Source organism: Bombus terrestris, chromosome 16 (genome assembly GCF_910591885.1).
Source record: "Bombus terrestris chromosome 16, iyBomTerr1.2, whole genome shotgun sequence".
Lineage (NCBI taxonomy): Eukaryota > Metazoa > Arthropoda > Insecta > Hymenoptera > Apidae > Bombus > Bombus terrestris.
Window position 1 is genome coordinate 221,793 of NC_063284.1, and position 18,208 is coordinate 240,000.

At 43.3% G+C, this 18,208-nt stretch overlaps 1 protein-coding gene and 1 long non-coding RNA gene across 11 annotated transcripts in view; one reads left to right on the forward strand and one right to left on the reverse strand.

The window, feature by feature from the left end:
* The window catches only part of LOC100644271 (disintegrin and metalloproteinase domain-containing protein 12), a 73,030-nt gene that overhangs the window by 39,728 nt on the left and 15,094 nt on the right, over positions 1–18,208 (forward strand). For 5 of the 10 annotated variants that reach the window (XM_048413167.1, XM_048413177.1, XM_048413169.1 and 2 more), the window contains exons 2-18: positions 1,534–1,584; positions 6,702–6,850; positions 7,529–7,585; positions 7,658–7,737; positions 7,825–7,894; positions 7,986–8,132; positions 10,967–11,170; positions 11,579–11,653; positions 12,102–12,274; positions 12,363–12,532; positions 13,141–13,304; positions 13,607–13,774; positions 14,292–14,596; positions 15,321–15,434; positions 15,542–15,623; positions 15,848–15,943; positions 16,035–16,197. In XM_048413167.1, coding sequence (XP_048269124.1) covers positions 1,534–1,584; positions 6,702–6,850; positions 7,529–7,585; positions 7,658–7,737; positions 7,825–7,894; positions 7,986–8,132; positions 10,967–11,170; positions 11,579–11,653; positions 12,102–12,274; positions 12,363–12,532; positions 13,141–13,304; positions 13,607–13,774; positions 14,292–14,596; positions 15,321–15,434; positions 15,542–15,623; positions 15,848–15,943; positions 16,035–16,197 — 2,268 coding nt within the window. Of the gene's footprint in view, positions 1–1,533; positions 1,585–6,701; positions 6,851–7,528; positions 7,586–7,657; positions 7,738–7,824; positions 7,895–7,985; positions 8,133–10,966; positions 11,171–11,578; positions 11,654–12,101; positions 12,275–12,362; positions 12,533–13,140; positions 13,305–13,606; positions 13,775–14,291; positions 14,597–15,320; positions 15,435–15,541; positions 15,624–15,847; positions 15,944–16,034; positions 16,198–17,536; positions 17,640–18,208 lie in introns of all 10 variants that reach the window. The other 5 variants (XM_048413170.1, XM_048413172.1, XM_048413168.1 and 2 more) reach the window with 3 other exon arrangements.
* LOC125386521 overlaps positions 1–18,208 on the reverse strand; it is a 68,431-nt gene that overhangs the window by 33,254 nt on the left and 16,969 nt on the right. The gene's annotated exons all lie outside the window — the stretch shown is intronic.

An 18,208-nucleotide genomic window follows, 5' to 3' on the forward strand; every position in this document is an offset into this window, starting at 1 on the left:
GAGCCACTGTACGTATATCACGTTATTCTTTATTAAACACGCTTCCACCACTTGTTTTCGCGACATCCTCTAAGGCTTCCAACACGACCAAATATCGCATGGATCCGAGTACGCACTTTTTCCTCGTCGTATTTTCCTACTCGCGGCTAACGCTTTCCTCTGGGCTGCCTGGACAGCTGTTGAAAAAGCCGTTCGATATTTTAAAACACCTTGGTCGATCACGATCGTGTAACGCGAGCGTTATACCGTTTTTCGATAAGAGACCAGCCGTCTCGATGATACGACCATCTGTCAATCTTTTCGTGCATGCAGTTTCGAAACTTTCATCTCGGGAAACTTGTGTCCCTCGTGGGAGAAAATTCTCAGACAACCCGTCCAAAATTCCTTTGGGCTACAACTTGGTTCGTTGTTGCGGACCGAGTGCTTCCCATAGGAATTTTCCTCGCCAACTTTAGAATTTTCAACCAGCGAAGCGAGCGAATGGGACTCGGCGCCGATTGCATTCGCGTACTCTCTGGCTGTGTCCCTCCTACTACGATTGCAACACAAAGCACAAGTATTTGCACGCTTCCAAATTATGGCAAATGTTTACCTATTTACGTGCATAGAGACAGATGGATAGATACGAGCGTAACAGTAGCGAATGGGTCAGAAAATGCAATTGGAAAACGAACGAATGAGACAAGAGTGCGACAAGTAGGTTACTTGTAAACTAAGATAGTTTTGTAAAAGTGGGCAAAGTGTAAGCCGAATTTCTTTCTTAGCCGTGATATTATTATTATTTTTCGTTCGTTCGTTTAACCGATATACAGAATAGATTTCGAACGAAGCTGTTTTATCGTATGGTTGCCTGTGACGTTATCTTAGACGATCATATACAGTTAATAGTTGTTGACAGAGACGATAGTCGATATTAGTTGGTTGGTAAATAAAAAGACAATGATCGAAGATGAATGACGATAGCTACGACTAATTTTGAAATTTTACGATCCAAGTTGAGCGATTTTAAACGTCGGCTGCACCTACCTAAGAATTTTACTTCAAGAGAGAAGTCGATCAACCCTTTTATCCGAGCCGGATCAACTATGCGGCTGCTTACAAATAGTATAAAACGATGAACGATATGACAAAATGGTCGATATAAAAGTAAACTTTTCGAAAGAAGTCGATGTCTTGGGAGAATTGCATAGAAAGATGTTTTACGTATAAAAATTATTAAGAAATTATCGGAAGCTACATAGAAAACGATCGGACAAAAGGGTTGATTTTTGCTTGAACGTAAAAGTAAAAAACCGGACGTTCCAATCCGGTTATTTATTTCAGATAAATATGGAATTTGATCCTTATACATATAGGATAATAAGATATATTCGTTGCTTCGATTGTTTCAGTTTCAATGTAACGGAACTTTGGATTTGATCGCAATTATAGGAAAAAGTAAAGAATTAACAGGCATCGAAATACTTACAGACGATAGCGTATACGTTGTCGATGCGATTGCCGCTAACCGGTTCGTTATTTTTCTCGTTTCAGAAGGCGACTACACCTTAGATGATTCCTTTTGGAACGAAGAGACTTCCGTTGGTAAGTCGAAAAGAAAAGGCGAACGCGGTTTTTCGAACGTTTCGATCGCCTAATTACGCAACAGCCTACCGACGTGCGACTATCTTGCGTCAAGCGTACGGTATTACGAGGCCGAGCCTTTGTCGCGCCACAGGTACGGAGAAAGAGAGAACGGCAACGCAAAGTTACGAGACGATCGCGTAAATACACAATGGATAGGAAGTTGTAGGTTGTAGTCAAAGTCAGTGTTCTCTTTGAAGCACGGCACACGGCTCGGCGACGTAGAAAATTCAACGCGCTCCAAATAAGAGCCGAGATACTAATCGCGCACCGAACAGAATACTCGAATCAATGCTATCGCGTAGAAGAGCAGCGCGACAGCGTATCCGCCCTGCGTTCTCGTTAACGTTGTCGCGAGACAAAGCGTTTTTCATCGCGTAAATGCTCGTATTTTCGAGTTAACCTGCGCTTGGCCCTTTGCGAGCGAACGGCTTTAGACTGGCGACGAAAAGTACGCGAGAGAGAGAGAGAGAGAGAGAAAGAGAGAGAGAGAGAGAGAGAGAGAGAGAGAGAGAAAGAAGGATGAAAATCGAAGGACACGCGGCAAACGCACAGATTTCCTTCGAATCGCGATGAAACGTAGGCGAAGGGAGGAAAAAGGCGGAGATAGACCGCATTGCAGCACATCCCTCGGAAACTCGATCTGCGGTTACATCTAGTTCTCCGGACGCGCAGAATGCTTTATCGTTGAGTCAACAGCGGTGATTGGCTGGGAACACGAAACTTAAATTGGGTTAAATTTTAGACGGGAGGACGATGCGTCCAAGTATAAAATGGACGAGACGAGGGTAACCGATGTTAAAATCTCTTAAAACGGCGGCCGTCGCTCCGCGACGTGCCATCTCGTCCAATGAGAACCGGAGAATTTCCGCGGCACAGAATACAGCGTCGTTTGTATTTCTAGTAACGCGGTTTTCTCTCGCTGCACGAGACAACGCGATTTCTTTCGTTTCACGGGACAATTTCGTTCGGCCTTTCGATGCTGTCGGAGGAAAAGCGTCGGGACATCTGAATTACAAAACAGGCGGCGGTCGGTTAAAGCGTCGTACACGCTTGCCCGAAAAAAAGAAATTAATATTCATACTCGTATTTGATTAGACGCGTGGCTGACCGGTTGGAAAGTAAATGCGCAGGTCGGCAAGCAAATCCGCCGAGAATTTCGTCAGCGGCACACCCGGCATCTAACGACTTGTCGCGGTTCGATTAATAGCGATTCGCGCTTCCGAGTGTAGGGAGCCAACCTGCGCTAAACGATATAGCGTAGACGACTCGAGCTATTGTATCGAGTAAATCGATGCACGCAGAGTTACGCGTGCATATATTCTACCTGTTTCTCTGGGAGATCTCGTGTACGCGGACTTTTACGAGCGTCTGCGAGTAGCTTCGATTTCTAGAGGGCGTGCAAGGGAAACATCTCGTGTTATCGCGATCACGAAAACGATCGTGGCGGAAAATTTCTACGAATAGATTAAGCGCGTTACGCGAAACATTTTGAGGTTCCGTTAGCGCCGTAACGAGACGCGATGATAATAGTAGACTCTGAAAGCGATCTGAATATGTAATATATCCGCTGATATACCGGACTTTAGGTTGTAAAATGCGAGATTGCTACCGTAGAACCGGTAACATGGCGTGGTAGCCAAGGATGCTTTCTTCGATGAGGAGCCAAGAATAGTGGCTAATTAACGGATATGGCAAATAAACGGTATTACAAAAAGAAAAAAGAAACTGATTGTCTAAATACGTCAGTGACGTTTGCAAACTGTGGGCGTGGAGATAGTTTCGCGGGCGAAAACAGGAGGCGAAAACAGGACGCGATACACTGCACGGGACACTACGACCGAATAGAATTAAATACACGGCAATTGCACAGAAACGACGCGATAAACGGCCTGTCAACGCGACGTTCGACAAACCCATGGACGGGGCCAACTTAATCGGTCGGTAATCTCGGTTGAACGAACCGTTTCTGGAAATTCAATTTACGAGTCTAGTCGGTTGGTTCGTCAACGAGTAAACCCCTTTAAACTTCCTGGCAACGGTCCCTCGAAAAAGCGGAAATAAAACGAAACGAATCTACGCCGTCAACAGCGCGTCTTGCTAGGATGAGAATATCTATTGGAAGTCCGTGGTTTGTTCGCCGTAACATATGCGTCTATATGCGTATAGGTCGGACGGATCGGGCAACTTTTAAGCTTCTCTGTCGATTTCGTCCGAGAACCGCGGTAGGTAGAGATCGGAAATTGCACGGAGAGGATTCACGCCCGTAAATACTAGTTCCAAGAAAAAATATCAGCCCCGTCCGCCTTAACTCCCCCTTTAATCGGACTTTACGCTGGGAAACTCGAAGCTATTCCTAGCTGGAAAATGACCAGCTCTGCGCTTTTCTTTCCTTCGGCAACGAGATTTTACGTTTTCGATAGGTACTTTCGGCCGCTATTTTGATCAATTTCAATATCCATATTCTTACTATTATTATTATTATTATTATTATTATTATTATTATTATTATTATTATTATTATTATTATTATTATTATTATTATTATTATTATTATTATTATTATTATTATTATTATTATTATTATTATTATTATTATTATTATTATTATTATTATCATTATTATTATTATTATTATTGTTATTATTCGCCTCTTTACTTAATTCCATATTTTACAATAGGCACAATAGGTAAAATAGGACTGAGCAGATTTTGAGCAAAGTTCCCCGACTTTCTTATCTGATTCACTTATCTGAATCTCTTGTAAATGAAATTTCGGTTAGGTTTATTATAATTTACCGCATCGTATGTATTTAACTGCATTCTTGTACAAATGCAAAACGTATTCCCTGAAAGCAGCAGTTTTCCTTATCCTAAATCCTAATACTTACGAATGACAGTGTATGCACGTACACAAAAGTTGCAAGATATTTAATACAATCAGGTAATATCTCGCAGAGGTTAAAATAGTAATCAAACGGTCAGTTATCCATTGTATTAATATATCTCGATATTCAGTGAGAGCATATTTAACGTTTAGTATATGTCTATTCAAATTCTTGTCTTTATAAACCTAATCAAACAAATCTGTACTTTTCAAACATATGGAATATCCTAAAGACGCGTAAAAACATTTTCTGATTGGTTTCAAATTTTACCGATATGATCGTGACAGTTGTGCCTTATTAAGTGACAATAATATTTCAAAACGTATCGCATAAAACATGCAATATGGACTGGCCGGTCTATTTATCGCGAAAACGATAAAATACCAATAATCTGGAAATTAGGAGCAACGTTACAAACATAGGAAACTACGTACGACTTGCGTATTCGAAACGAAAAATAATCTGTTCCGCGTCCATACTCGTTTAATAACTTTAATTGAATTTGACGAGAGAAAAGGGCGAGTAAACCATACACAGACAGACAGACAGACAGACAGACAGACAGAGAATGGAAGTCTCTCTGGTTGTATTTGCAAGGAACGGTACGCAAGGAACTTAACGAGTTAGCCGGGCATGATTAGCATAACTGTTATCGCTAGAGTTACCTGCTGCTGGTTAAATTCGACACGTATTATCTCGGTCAAATATGTACATATTTCGACGTGCTCGAACGTATTTCGTCAACAGGTGTTACGTGTCGACGCGCGTTAAACTCGTTCTTTTCTTTTGTTCCGCTTATTGGAAAGTTTCGAGGCAAAGAAGACGCGATAACGAGTGCAAGATTCTGACAGCGAAATTCGATCAAATAGATGGATAATTTCAATAGCAAATCGAGCGTGAAGGGGAAGACGATCGGCAAATTATTTAACCATTTCGTCGGGAGGAAAAGACCTCGATTCGAGTGGCATGGTAATTAGTTGCTCTGTGGTTAATCGCGACAGCCGCGTGATAATTCGCTACACGGTGATGTCTACGTGTTGAAAAGGGGGCGACGGTGGGGGAGAAGGGTGTAGAAACGTGACAAGTAAGTAATTATCCATACACTTCATTTTGAATGGGACGGGTTAAATCGGGCAAAGCCCGGACAGTCGATAAGAGGGTAAACTAGATACTACATGCTTCGAGGAGGCCCTCTTCCACTGATTATCTCGACTCATTCGTAGCTGGCAGCAGCAGCAACAGTTTATAACGTGATGAAAAAAGGGATGGAAGGAAAACTCGCTTACTCGGATTCAGTTAATCACAGCTGCTTTTCGATTTCGCCGGAGGCGAATACATAGATTATCTTCTTCCTCGTCTTCGACTAGAAATCCGTATCTGTAAGAAGCCGCGTAATGTCTAATTGTCAGACTGACAAACATTGCGTATAGACAGCTTATAATTCATATTAGACGTTGAGTTTTCGTTTTCAAGAAAATACGGTTTAAACGTGTTTAACTAGAAACTGGCGTGGTGCAGGTGCACTTCCAAATCTATTATTCTCAAAAATGATACATCCGACGAAAAGATCGTATTCTGCGTTTTTTACTCGTTTTCACCTATTTTACAGTTTGAACTCCTATCGATTATTTACTTTTGGTTCTCGCAGGAATTGGCCAAATTTAAGTACACTCGTCGAATCCTCAACGTCGATTTTATCGTAAACGAAGCCCGAAATGAAAAAAACGTGGTTTCGACTTATTTTTTCACGTAGACTCGTCCTCTGTCCGATTGTAATAATGTTGCCGCCCCACGCCGTACACTGACTGCCGACGAATAACGTGGTGTGTTCGCGTCTAATTTGTCCGCAGACATTGGCTCGTGTTTTCCATTCCGATGGAAATCGAAATACAGATCGATGCTAAACTGTAAACGCGGATTGTCTCTGGATTTGCATTTTGTCTACCGTTATCAGCGAACCGTTCGCGGACACACAATATGTAAATTATCCGCCGAGATGTCTGCACTGACGACTGTTCGTTATTCTGCGCTGGCTTAAGTCACGATTTCGAAATCGTTCGACACGTTTCGCAGGAGGGCGCGCAAAGAAACAAAAATGGAATGTAACGCGACAACGAGCTGTCGTAAAAACGAAGATAAGATCAGAGATAGAAGGGATGAATCTCGATTGAACGGGAAAATTGATTTCAGGTGAGGCCGAACGACTACTACAAGAGTATCGACAAAACCAAGAGCTAGTACAAAATATCGGGGGCCATTACTATCAGATCATCTATCCAGTACAGTTACGGCATCACGAGAAAATGGGGATATCCACGAGAGAAGTCAGCATATCCAAGGTAATTAATCGCCCGATTCTCCTGTCCTGTTTTCCTAATTTCTCGGAAAGATTCACGAGAGGCTAGAGCTGAATTTACACCCTTTCGCTTTGTACGATCGCCGCGGATGATTCATCGAAAAACATTGTTCGCTGGTCGCTTTGAACGATTGTTTTCTACGAAAACAAAGTAGAAGCAATCTCTGCTTCTGACGAACCGAGTTTCATTGCGAAACGGCACCGTCAAGCCTATACGTATATCTTGTGTTGTAGAACGTTGTAGAACGTGCGTGTGCCGTTACAAGTACGGTTCTATACGAAAACGTATTCGGACTACCAGTTGGCATTTTTCGCACGCAACGAATATAAAGCCTTACTATTACATGTTTTGGCTTTTTGGAGAATATTCCATCGAACGGACGATTAAATTGTATCGTTTAAGGACGGCGAAATGATTTCCTGTTTCAAGATCTGTTGGATCAACAAACTAGTAAACTAGTTTTACTAGTTTGTAAACTAGTAAAATAAATACGTGTTGCACGTTTACCGCGGATGGATCGTTCGCGATGATCGTCCAAAGTGAAAAGTGGCAAGCGTAAATTCGGCTTAACGACCGGAATCTATCGCCTAATTTTCTTCCGTCCGTCGGATCCACCTAAATGCTTGTTGTTGGTAACTTGAACATTTTCTCACGTTTTAGTATCCTCAAAGAGGATACGGAGAGGGTGGATATCAAAACAATAAAGGCAGAATGAGAGTAAGTGTACGGAAGTTTGTACGATGAAAATTATATACGCTTGATGAGACCGAGTTTCCTTCGATTTTGCAGACGGGCAGACATTTTCATCGGACGTCCCTCTTGATCAAGGCCTTTAATCATAAATTTCGCCTAGATTTAGAATTAAATACGTAAGTGCATCGTCGCTTGTGATTTCGGTCTCGGAATCTCATAGGGCAGACATCCGTCAACTATACCAAGAATATTTTGTGTTACAGGCAACTTTTAGCTCCGAATCTTATGCAAAAAGACTTTTTAGCCAACGGCGCGGAACAAAGTTTTAAACAGGTAACTAGAAACCGTTCGCCGAATTGGCGCGAATTTCCAGCTGATGAAATTGGATCGTTCGATCGAACGAATCTCATTGACATGTTTGCAGGAGATAGAGCATTGCTACTATCACGGTACCGTGAGGGATTATCCAGGAGCTAGCGCTGCTTTTCACACGTGTAACGGTGTCAGCGGTGTTATTCACTTAGGCAACGAGACATTCGTCATCCATCCGTTTTATGGCGGCGATTTATCGGTCAGTTTAATTATTCGAAGGCTCTGTATACGCGTGTGTCTACCGAAGCGCGTGTGCGTCCCGAAATCCGTGTAGTACACGTGAACGCGACGCTTGTCTCCGCGATCGAAGCTACGAGTCTCGAAAAACAACATACGCTACTTGGATACTTTTGCTAGAGAATAATGGCCGTTTACGTTATAGAAGGCCACCTAGCTTCCTTCGCCGCGTTCACATAAATCACGTCGATCGCCGAATTTCGTCTTTAAATAATCGCGTCGTTGTTCGTTTAGATACGTTGAACGGTATAATATCGATACAAATTGAGAATTCCGCCGCTTTTTAAATGTTGAAAACGTTCGTCGAAGAGGAATTCACCTTGCAATTACAGCACTTTACAGCAATTACAAATGAATCGTCGTAAGACGGTGTGGTAATTGAATGCGTCTTCAGAAACTCTGTATATTTTCTTTCTTGTCTTTTTCTTTTTTTCTACTTTTTTTTCTTTTTTACAGAAATGAAGGAATTTTTAGACGAATAACTATTGGCAGAAAGAGGTGATTTCAATTTTACGGAGGACACGGTACGATGGTTGCATGAACGAAGGTACACAGAAAACCTAACAGAAGGTATACAGATAACTACACAAGTATATAGGCTAGAGTTAAAAGTAAAGAAAACTTTTCGAAACACATTTGTAATGTTGTTATTTCAAAACAAGTACTACTTTCGGAGCGCCCGTACGTACATTCTAGGGAGAGAAAATTCGATTAGCGTTCGGCAAAATGTCGTTTCCCTGGGGGGAACGTTGGAGGAGCCCAGGGCAGGATACAGGGAGCGGTGTGGACACAGAGGGTCCTGGCTAAACGCGAATGTTTGGCTGGATTCTGTGAAGCCGAGCAGTAGCGAGTGTTTCGAGAATGGCAAACACGACGACAGGACGCGACGCGACGCGACGCGACGTGACGCCAGGCCGCTCGATCCAGTTTCGTTAGCACGGCAGACGAAGCGAGAGGATCGAGTTAAGCCGCTATCTCAAGCTTGTTCGACTCGTAAACGAGTAATCGGCTGCTGCAGCGCTAAATTCTCTAACTCGCAGCCGCCTTTCGTTGTTTCTACGTTGTTGCACAGCTGTTTCTACGTTTACCTGATGACGATTAACAAGGAGAGTCGAAATCACCGAGCCACAGCTAATTTCTTTATAAAGAGATATAAGTTGAGCCAGATACAGCTGATAAATCATTGAAATGTAATTAAAGCTTGTTTCGAAACTTAGACTATAGATAGCTGATACGTTCAACGCGGTAATAAATATCTCACCAATTATACATACGCACACGCACATGTGTTTTCCTATGTTTTCCTCGTTTATATCCATCGTATCATTCTTCCAACGAAATCTAGGTCAGATAATTAATTGTAAAGGTTCAAACATATGTATACTTATTAATTCATTAGTTTCTGCCTGTACAAATACAACGAGTTGGTTATTTACCTAACAATCTGGCAAAGGATCAACCTTTTTGCGCTAACAATATTCTTTAACAGCACCTTCGTAAACCGATGGATAGGGCGAGAGTGCAAGCCCGCCAACGTTTCTGTTTTTCAGTTCTGTCTTTTGCATTAAACATTTATCGTCTTTTTTTTAAGCGCACAATGCGCACGATCGACGAGGAACGATGGAAAATAGATTTGAGACTAGAAGAATTTTCGCGCAAGTACGCGACTGTATGTGTATCGAGGCACGAGGCGAATACCTGAAATATTTTCTTGCAACGTCCATAACTTGGAAACTGAGATATGTTCGTAAGACGTTTTTTTTACTTATTTATGAATGTAATGTGTATGGGAGATTTGAACGAAAGCAACGTTGACGTTTCGTAATCGAAGATTAAGGAACAACGCGGCAGAGAGAGAGAGCTGAAAGATAGCTAGGCAGGCAACCGTCGTGTACTTGGCAGAGACGAGTTAAGTGGGGACGTTCTTCTTATATGCATGAGCTGTTCTTGCATTATTATTCATGAAGAGATCTCGAGGTAGCAGCGTGGCGGGAAAAAGAAAAATAAATTGTTCGCGTCGCGAGAAAATCAGGATGCCGCGTAAGCATCCGGCTAGTCGTCGTCGTCGTCGCCGTCGCCATCGTCGTTTTCTCGGAAAAGGAAGATGGTGGAAATTATAGTTGTTCGGGCATCGAAAATTCTAATAAGCTATCGTTCTACAAGATCTAAGGTATCATCAAAGTACAATCATCCGTGGCAAATGTAACGAGAAAATATAGACGAATTTTTCGTAATCGATACATCGCAGCTCGTTTTAGAAGCGAGTTGTAGTACAATTAGGAACCCGTGTACTTGATAAAACATTTGCGTCGTAATACCGTGGCTTGAGTTGTGTTCGTTTTCGAGTTACGGTCATTTCAAATGAAACCGATCGTATCGTACTTAGGGCTTGTTAGAATTTTAGGTGGCTGAAGGAGCAGAAACTTGTCACTGTTTTTGCCATCCCCGTTTGAAGGATGACGGGATCTCGGGTCTCGCTGGAGCCGGGAATTCACGCAGCCGTTGTCGTTACGAATCGGTTACGATCGCGAAACGAATAGGTAAAACCAATTTGGAAAGAGACGGGCTGCATGAACGGATTCGGGACGCACGAAGGTTCGGCGATTCTTTGAAACGCTGGCATAACGATTAACCGAGAAAAGATTGAACGCGGATAGTAGGTCATAGTCCTGGCGCAAATGCGAGAAGAAAATGCCCGCGCGATATAAGCCATAATCGAATAGAAGAAGAGGCGTTAAAAAAGGCGGGCAGCGAGCTGCTCGGAGAATGTTAACTATATGCAGACCTCTCTTTTAGCAGAAACATCCTCACGTTATATTTGAAGCTCGAACAAAGGCTAACAAAGGCTGCGCTAACTCGGGGAATCTTGAGTGGCGTACAAAGAACCGCCGGCAGAAGCATGTTCTGGGGCTATCGGAGACCACTTCCGATCGATATAAGAGAGACGTGCGTGAAGCAACCAAATACATCGAAACTGCCATCATTATCGATAAGGCTATGGTATGACGATTTTCTTCGACTACTCGTCCCTTTTTCCGATCCTTGATCCGATCCGAAAGATATCTCTGGCGTTTGGCGATGCGTTTCCCAAAATCGAACAGAGCCACGGGAGTGGCAATCGCGATCATAATGGCTGGAGGAAAACGCGCGACGTCGTTCCAACCAAGTTTCCAGGCAGCCTAGTAACAGTAAATTCGCTGGAACCTTTCGACGTGCTTGAACCCGCGCGTAACTCAACGATAATTGTCATATGGCGCGTCGCGCGTCGCGTTTCCGTAAAACGAAACGATACGATCGACTTTAACGATGCCAATTGTCGTAAATGAAAACGTAAAATCGATCGCCAGAGTCACCACCTTCTCTTCTGCTGTACTTTACGCGGAAACACTTTACTTTTCCTTGCTTCAGTTCGAGAAGAGGAACGGTAGCACCAGAGCCGAGGTCGTTCATGATGCCATCCAAGTCGCTAATATAGCGGACATGGTGAGTGCGAACCGTTCTATCGGACCTTTGTTAAAAGGCCTTTCGCCAAAAGCGTATTTACGCTTTTCCAGGCTTTAGACGCGACATCCTTACGAGGCCAAACCCGCTTTCAAAGTTTCAATCACAGACTACAAAAATAAGCGGACAGACTGCGCGTTTCCTTAAATACGAAATAATCCGTATATCGTACAAAACGGAACATGTAATGAATAAAAGTTGACTACGGTGTCTGGAAAGCCAAGTCGACACGAGCAGACTTATTTTTGCACGTGGAATCGCTACTCGACCGTTCGTGCCATGATTTCGATTTAACTCGATCGATATCTACTTGTACCACTGGTCCGCTTACTCTTGTGGCCGACCGTAAGCGTGAAAACGTGGGCCTCGTAAACAGCGAATCACCGATTCCATTCATTCTTTTCTCAATGTTTTTCCTATCTTTTCGCAGTATTTCCGCACGTTAAACACTAGAGTCTCCGTCATATACATCGAAACGTGGCAGGGCGTGAACCAGGCAGACATCGGCGCGGGCATGGATATCAGTCTCGCTTTGCTCAATTTAAACGATTACACGATGCGAAGGATGTTCCATGTCCCTCACGATACCACTCAATTACTCACGTACGTATCGAGACGATTCGTTTGTCGTTTGTGGCGTAGAATCGTTTCTCAGAAATTTAAAATGGAAAATCCATGCTTGAACACGCAGGGGCGAAACGTTCTACGGCGGAGAATCAGGGGTGGCTATACCTTCGACCGTTTGCAAACAGAAATCCGTAGGAATCAGCGTCGATTTGAACACCTACGAGCCTCATCTTTTAGCCGGTACTATGGCTCACATGATCGGCCACAATATCGGCATGAGCCACGACGACGGAAGTTAGTTTCTATCAGACGTATAATAGAAGAAAAGGAAAAAGCAAAAGTAACGCAAGGCATCCTATCGTGCATAAGTATCGGACGCTTGCTGTAATCCAATCGAAACGTTGATTACATTTCGAAACATTTTATTTGATATTCTCAACGTTACTACTGAAGAATGGTTCTCTGTTGTTCTGTCAGAAACAAGTGAAACAGGTGCGATATAACTGCATCGATCAAGTTGCACATTTGTCTCTGATGGACAGACAACTCTGACATCCGATCAAATCTATCGAAAGTTTTATAACGTAGTTGGAAACGTAGATTCCAATGGTTCTACAGATAGGGCCCAAGGGGTCACTTGACTCGGGTGTTTCGCAATCGATAGCAGCAATTTTCGTCCACCTCCGGTCATCGCTTTCTCGTTTATACCAACTGACGTCAACTATTCGTCGATATCTATTAAATTTAGCCGCCTGAAATTTAGTTGCCTGAAATAAGATCACAAGCGGAAATTAGATTAAAGAGGTTCGCTCCGACTGTATTTTATATATTAACGATGATTTGCAAGTGTCCAAATACTTGTGCGCGATAACGCAGTTTGCTGATGTTCGAATTGTTCGCAGGGAGCGAGTGTATCTGCCGCGAATGGCACGGATGCATCATGGCTCAATCGATCGTGGGTTTGGAAAACGTTCAGCCGTACACGTTTTCCGAGTGTAGTAAAACAGATTACATAGAGTCGTTAAGAAGCGGCAACGGCTTTTGTCTTCTGAATAAACCAAACGAGGTAAGACGAAAGACCAGGTAAGAGGATTCTAGTTGAGGCTAATTGAACGGAGGCCGAGTTTACGACGAAACGAACCGTCCCCTAAAGGGAGAATCGTTCGCTTTACGAGCGTGCAAAAGCAAATCACGAGACGCCTAAGAGCTTCACAACGAGATACTTTTTTCACTGTGGTTTCAATGAAATCTCGTGAAACTTTCTCATCTCGGTTCGTTGCGCCGCAAACTAATTTCCACGATAGCGTTGTTTCGAAGAAAAAAACGTAAACGCGTTTCTCCTATCCTCGGGCCGACCTCCATTGACAGGTGGTGGTAAGGACGTCTTGCGGAAACAGGATAATCGACGACGGGGAACAATGCGATTGCGGATCGATCGAGGAGTGTCACGAGCTCGATCCTTGCTGCGATCCGATCACCTGCAGGCTTACCTCGGAAGCGGAATGCGCGTCCGGCCCTTGCTGCAGCGATTGCAAGGTAAAATATTTCTCCTCGCGTTCGTCACGAATCTCGAATACCATATATCGAGAATCTATATCTCTTTGGGTAAAGATGTACGTGACCGATAGCGGCGAGAAGTACGACAAACGCGTCGATAAACGCAGGCGGACAGAACGTCTGGTATATCGGTTTCTCTCGAATCGAGTAAATAGATAGCCGTTCGAATCTGACGATCAGTTTCGAAACGGTGGCACGTTTTTCAAGACTGCCGACATTCGACGCACCTGCAATAGGGTTCGATGTCCTAAAGCTGCTGAAACTGCTGTTGCTAGACACTCGTGTAAATGCTTTCTACATTTTCTTCAATCCCTCGAGTTATACGTTGGTTACGTTGTATACGTAAGCCAAGCCAATATACGAAAGTCAATTCGATGTTTATATTGGATATGTTTTACCCTCAAGTGAACACGTATATACGTTTACTGTCTGTCTGCCGCGAAATCGGTTTCAACGTCGACGATCCATCTAATCTCGAATGATTTTAACAACGTAGTTGCTGCCGCGTGGCGTCGTGTGTCGGGAGTCGACCAACGAATGCGACTTGCCGGAAGTCTGTACCGGAGAGAACGGCCAATGTCCGACGGATGTTTACAAGAAAAACGGAAGTCCTTGCGGCAACGATGCTGGACATTGTTATAACGGCATTTGCCCGGCGTTGGATGTTCAGTGCGATCAAATCTGGGGACGCGGTGGAGTTGCCGCGGACTACGAGTGTTTCATACAATTCAATTCCAAGGGCTCGCTCAGTGGACATTGCGGTACCGATTCTTCTGGTCACTACATCAAATGCGATATAGAGTAAGTAAACCTTTTTTCTTTTTTTTTCTTTTTTTTTCCCCCGCTTCGAAATGTTCGCAAGTTTTGAATTTAGGAATCTACCGATTCAAATGCTACGGGTAAAACCAAGTATCTTGAACGTATTTGTCGCGTTACTTTATTCGCTTCTTTCCGTAATTCGTCCAAGTTACCCTAACGCTTTTGGTCGTTACGTCGATAAATTGATTAAAGGTGTACGCGTAACTTTTCAAACGTGCATTCCACCGCTTAAAATTTCTATTTGTTGCACCGCGTTCGTCAAAAGCTATCAAACGGTATAACAAAAAAAAGTCTGCAATTTTTTATCCGTCGCGATAAGCCTTAGCCGGAAATAAAGCTTGCGATAGGTGGCACACGGCCGGTCACAGGGGTGTGCACCGGGTACGAGAAAACCGGGCCTTGGAAGAAGGAGAAAAGAGTAAAGAAGGATGGAGAAGGATATTCTAAATAATTGTGATTTCCTCGCGTATTATTAACGATATGGCGATAAAAAAAAAAGGTCACTGGTTTATTTGTTTCATTGTCTTTATTTTCTTTATTATTCTTCTCTATTATCCTGTTACTGCGAAAAACTCTTTCACACCGTTGACAAATTGTTTCGGGCCCAAAGATATTTCTGCTATCCGGTAATTGGTTATATTTATATTATATTATATTATATATCGGCTATCCGGTAATCGTAATACGTAATGATACGTAATCGTAGGAACGTTCGTTGCGGGTCACTGCAGTGTCAGCGAGGTGGCAAACAGCCAATGTTGTCAGAAGCGGATCATTCGATAACCATAATCTCGATAAAGGGTGCAGAGTACGAGTGCAAGTAAGCGACCGTTAAATTTCCCATTATCCTTCTATCGTAATCGTAATCGAATCGTAAGAATCCTGTTATATATATGAATAACGCTTGCGTCGATTGTTCTCATAAAGGTCTACGACTGGGAAGGTGGATGGAACCGAGATGCCTGGCATGGGTTTGGTTCGGGATGGAACATCCTGCGGTAACCAATCGGTAAGAGAGACGACTTTCTAATACGTAAAAGCCGCGAATTCTCCTTTTTCCGATGTTGTTACGTTAATAGTTTCCACGGGAATTATAATGATCGCCTGTTATAAAGATCGGATTACGCAGAGTCGAATACCGTCGTATGGAGTTACTGTAGCTCGTAGCTGCACACCGAGAAACGATCGTATATGGATACGACAGCGTGCATGTATACCTGTTTTCTGTTTTAGATTTGCGTGAATCAAACGTGCATAAACCTGCCCCCGAACTTGGGCAACGACAAGTGTCCTAGCAATCACAACAATAACGAATGCTCGGGGAATGGCGTAAGCAAAACTTTTGACACTCGGCTAAACGACTTAAGTCGTTCGACTTAAAAATCGGCCGATTCCAAATGAAATTCGCTTGTTCCCGTAGGTATGCACCAACTTGAATAAATGCTTCTGTTACGTTGGATGGAACGGACCAGACTGCTCCATACAGCAGGAAATTCCAACTTCCCCGCCAACCACGTCTAGCACCGAATCAGCTGGTAAAAATAGTTCAGATCCTAAATTAGGGAAGAAAGAGACCCCCTACGGTAAGTTGCGATTCGTAAAACTCTAGAAGATAGAAAACCGTCGATCTCGAATTTCGAATTTCGATTTCGAACGAGGCGAGAAACCGAGGCTGCGACATCGATCCACTTTGCTCGAATCGTTCGATTCGAATCGGTCGACCAGCCTCGGTTTCGCGTAGCTCGCGCGATCGTTTCTAGCCTGTAATCTAACGATAAGCAGACAACGGTAAATAAGAAACGAATAGAATAAAATAATAGTAGAAGTAATAAATAGTAGAGTAAGCCTAGATAGGCGGCGCCGGTTACCGGTTACCGGTTACGGTGGATGTTTGTCCGCGTCGAGTCGCGTGATCAATCAGTTTCCTTCTTCCTATCTTATATGTATTAAATATAACGTATTAAACGTTCATCTGTTTGATACGCGGACAAGAAGAAGAAGGAAAACACGAGGCTGTTGGGTAAGACAGAGGTCGCGATAGCGAAGATGGATGGGTACCTCGGGGGAATTCAACAGGCGTGATAAGCGAAACGTTCTACCGTGACCGGTAATCTTAAAAAGGCAGACATTTGTCGATCGTATAGATGTATTTTATTCGCGATAAGACGAAGACTCGTCCCGTATCCCGGCGGAATACCGGTTAGCCGCCTGATTATTTAGGGCCATACCATCAGCTGTGCACATAAAATTCAATGCGTCTATACGTATGTATATGGAGTACGGGCCGATAAGTTTACTCGATTACACTTTTCCACTTTCGATTCACAAACCGTGCATATCGATAACCTTGTCGAGAGAAAAGAATGATCGCAGATGCCAACTACGCACGTGGTCACGGCGATCCTTATCGGGCAATACCGCCCGTTTCCCTTACCAACGATGTAACGAGCCTTCTCACTTTGAAACGGTGAAACGGTGAAACGGTGAAACGGATTACCAGCTGTTCGCGCGAAACTCTATCTTCCGATGATACTCAATTCGAACGCAATCTGTGACGTTCCAATCGAATCGTTAGGCTGGAAATTCGAATTCACTTGGCTGCCAACACGAGTATACGTAATCGTTGTTGTTGCGAGTTTACGCAGATCGATATCGTACGCGCGCAGGTTACGAGTAAAGGGCGAGAGAGGAAAATAAGAGGAAACGAAGAAAATTGTTCTTGGAACAAATTCTCTTCCTTTCGTAGCGCTATTCCATTACTTGCATACGAGTTAATCATTTCCGGACCAACCGATCCTCGCAACTTGCTTTTGCCACGAGATAAACGAGTTTCGAACGTTTGAAAAGATCGTGCGAGATGCGAAACACGCGATGTACGCGTTTCCGATACGCGCAGACTACAAAATGTGATGGTCGTTTCAGAAACAACTAACAACACTCTTAGCACCGGAATGATGGTATTAATCCTGGTGGGTGTGGTCAAAGGAGTCTTCATTTGTTTTGCGCTAATGGCCGTTTGCTACAGGTACAGTAGCAAAATAAAGTTGTTGAGTGGGTTCGACCAACGCCTGTCATTGTCAAGTAATTCCGTGGCTAGCTGGATGATGAGGCATCGCACGCGGCCGTCAAATTGCTCTCGTAATATTGATTCATCTTAGCCTATTTACTCGATGTTTATTCATATACATATATTTATCTATATATGTATACATATATACATATACCGATGTTTTTTTCGATGGTGTGCTCTGAATGTGCTCGTGCTCGCATAGCGCGTATGAATGATCACTACGATCGTGACTATGCTGCACGAGCGAGGGATCTACGTTACTACTTGGTGTCGCATACCAAGGGACGAAAGCAAACGTTGTTGCGTAAACCGTGCGTTACTGGATGGACGCTTGTTCCAGCGTCCAGAAGACTCTAGACGGTCTAATTGAATTTAACCGGATTTGTTAGATATCCGGTTAAATAGTCGCTTTAGTGAGGAGAATAATGGCACACAGAGCCGTAAACATGTACAAACGTGTCACGGAAATTTTATATTTTATATTATAGAGAAGAAACGGGGGTGAAGAGAAAATAAAAACGATA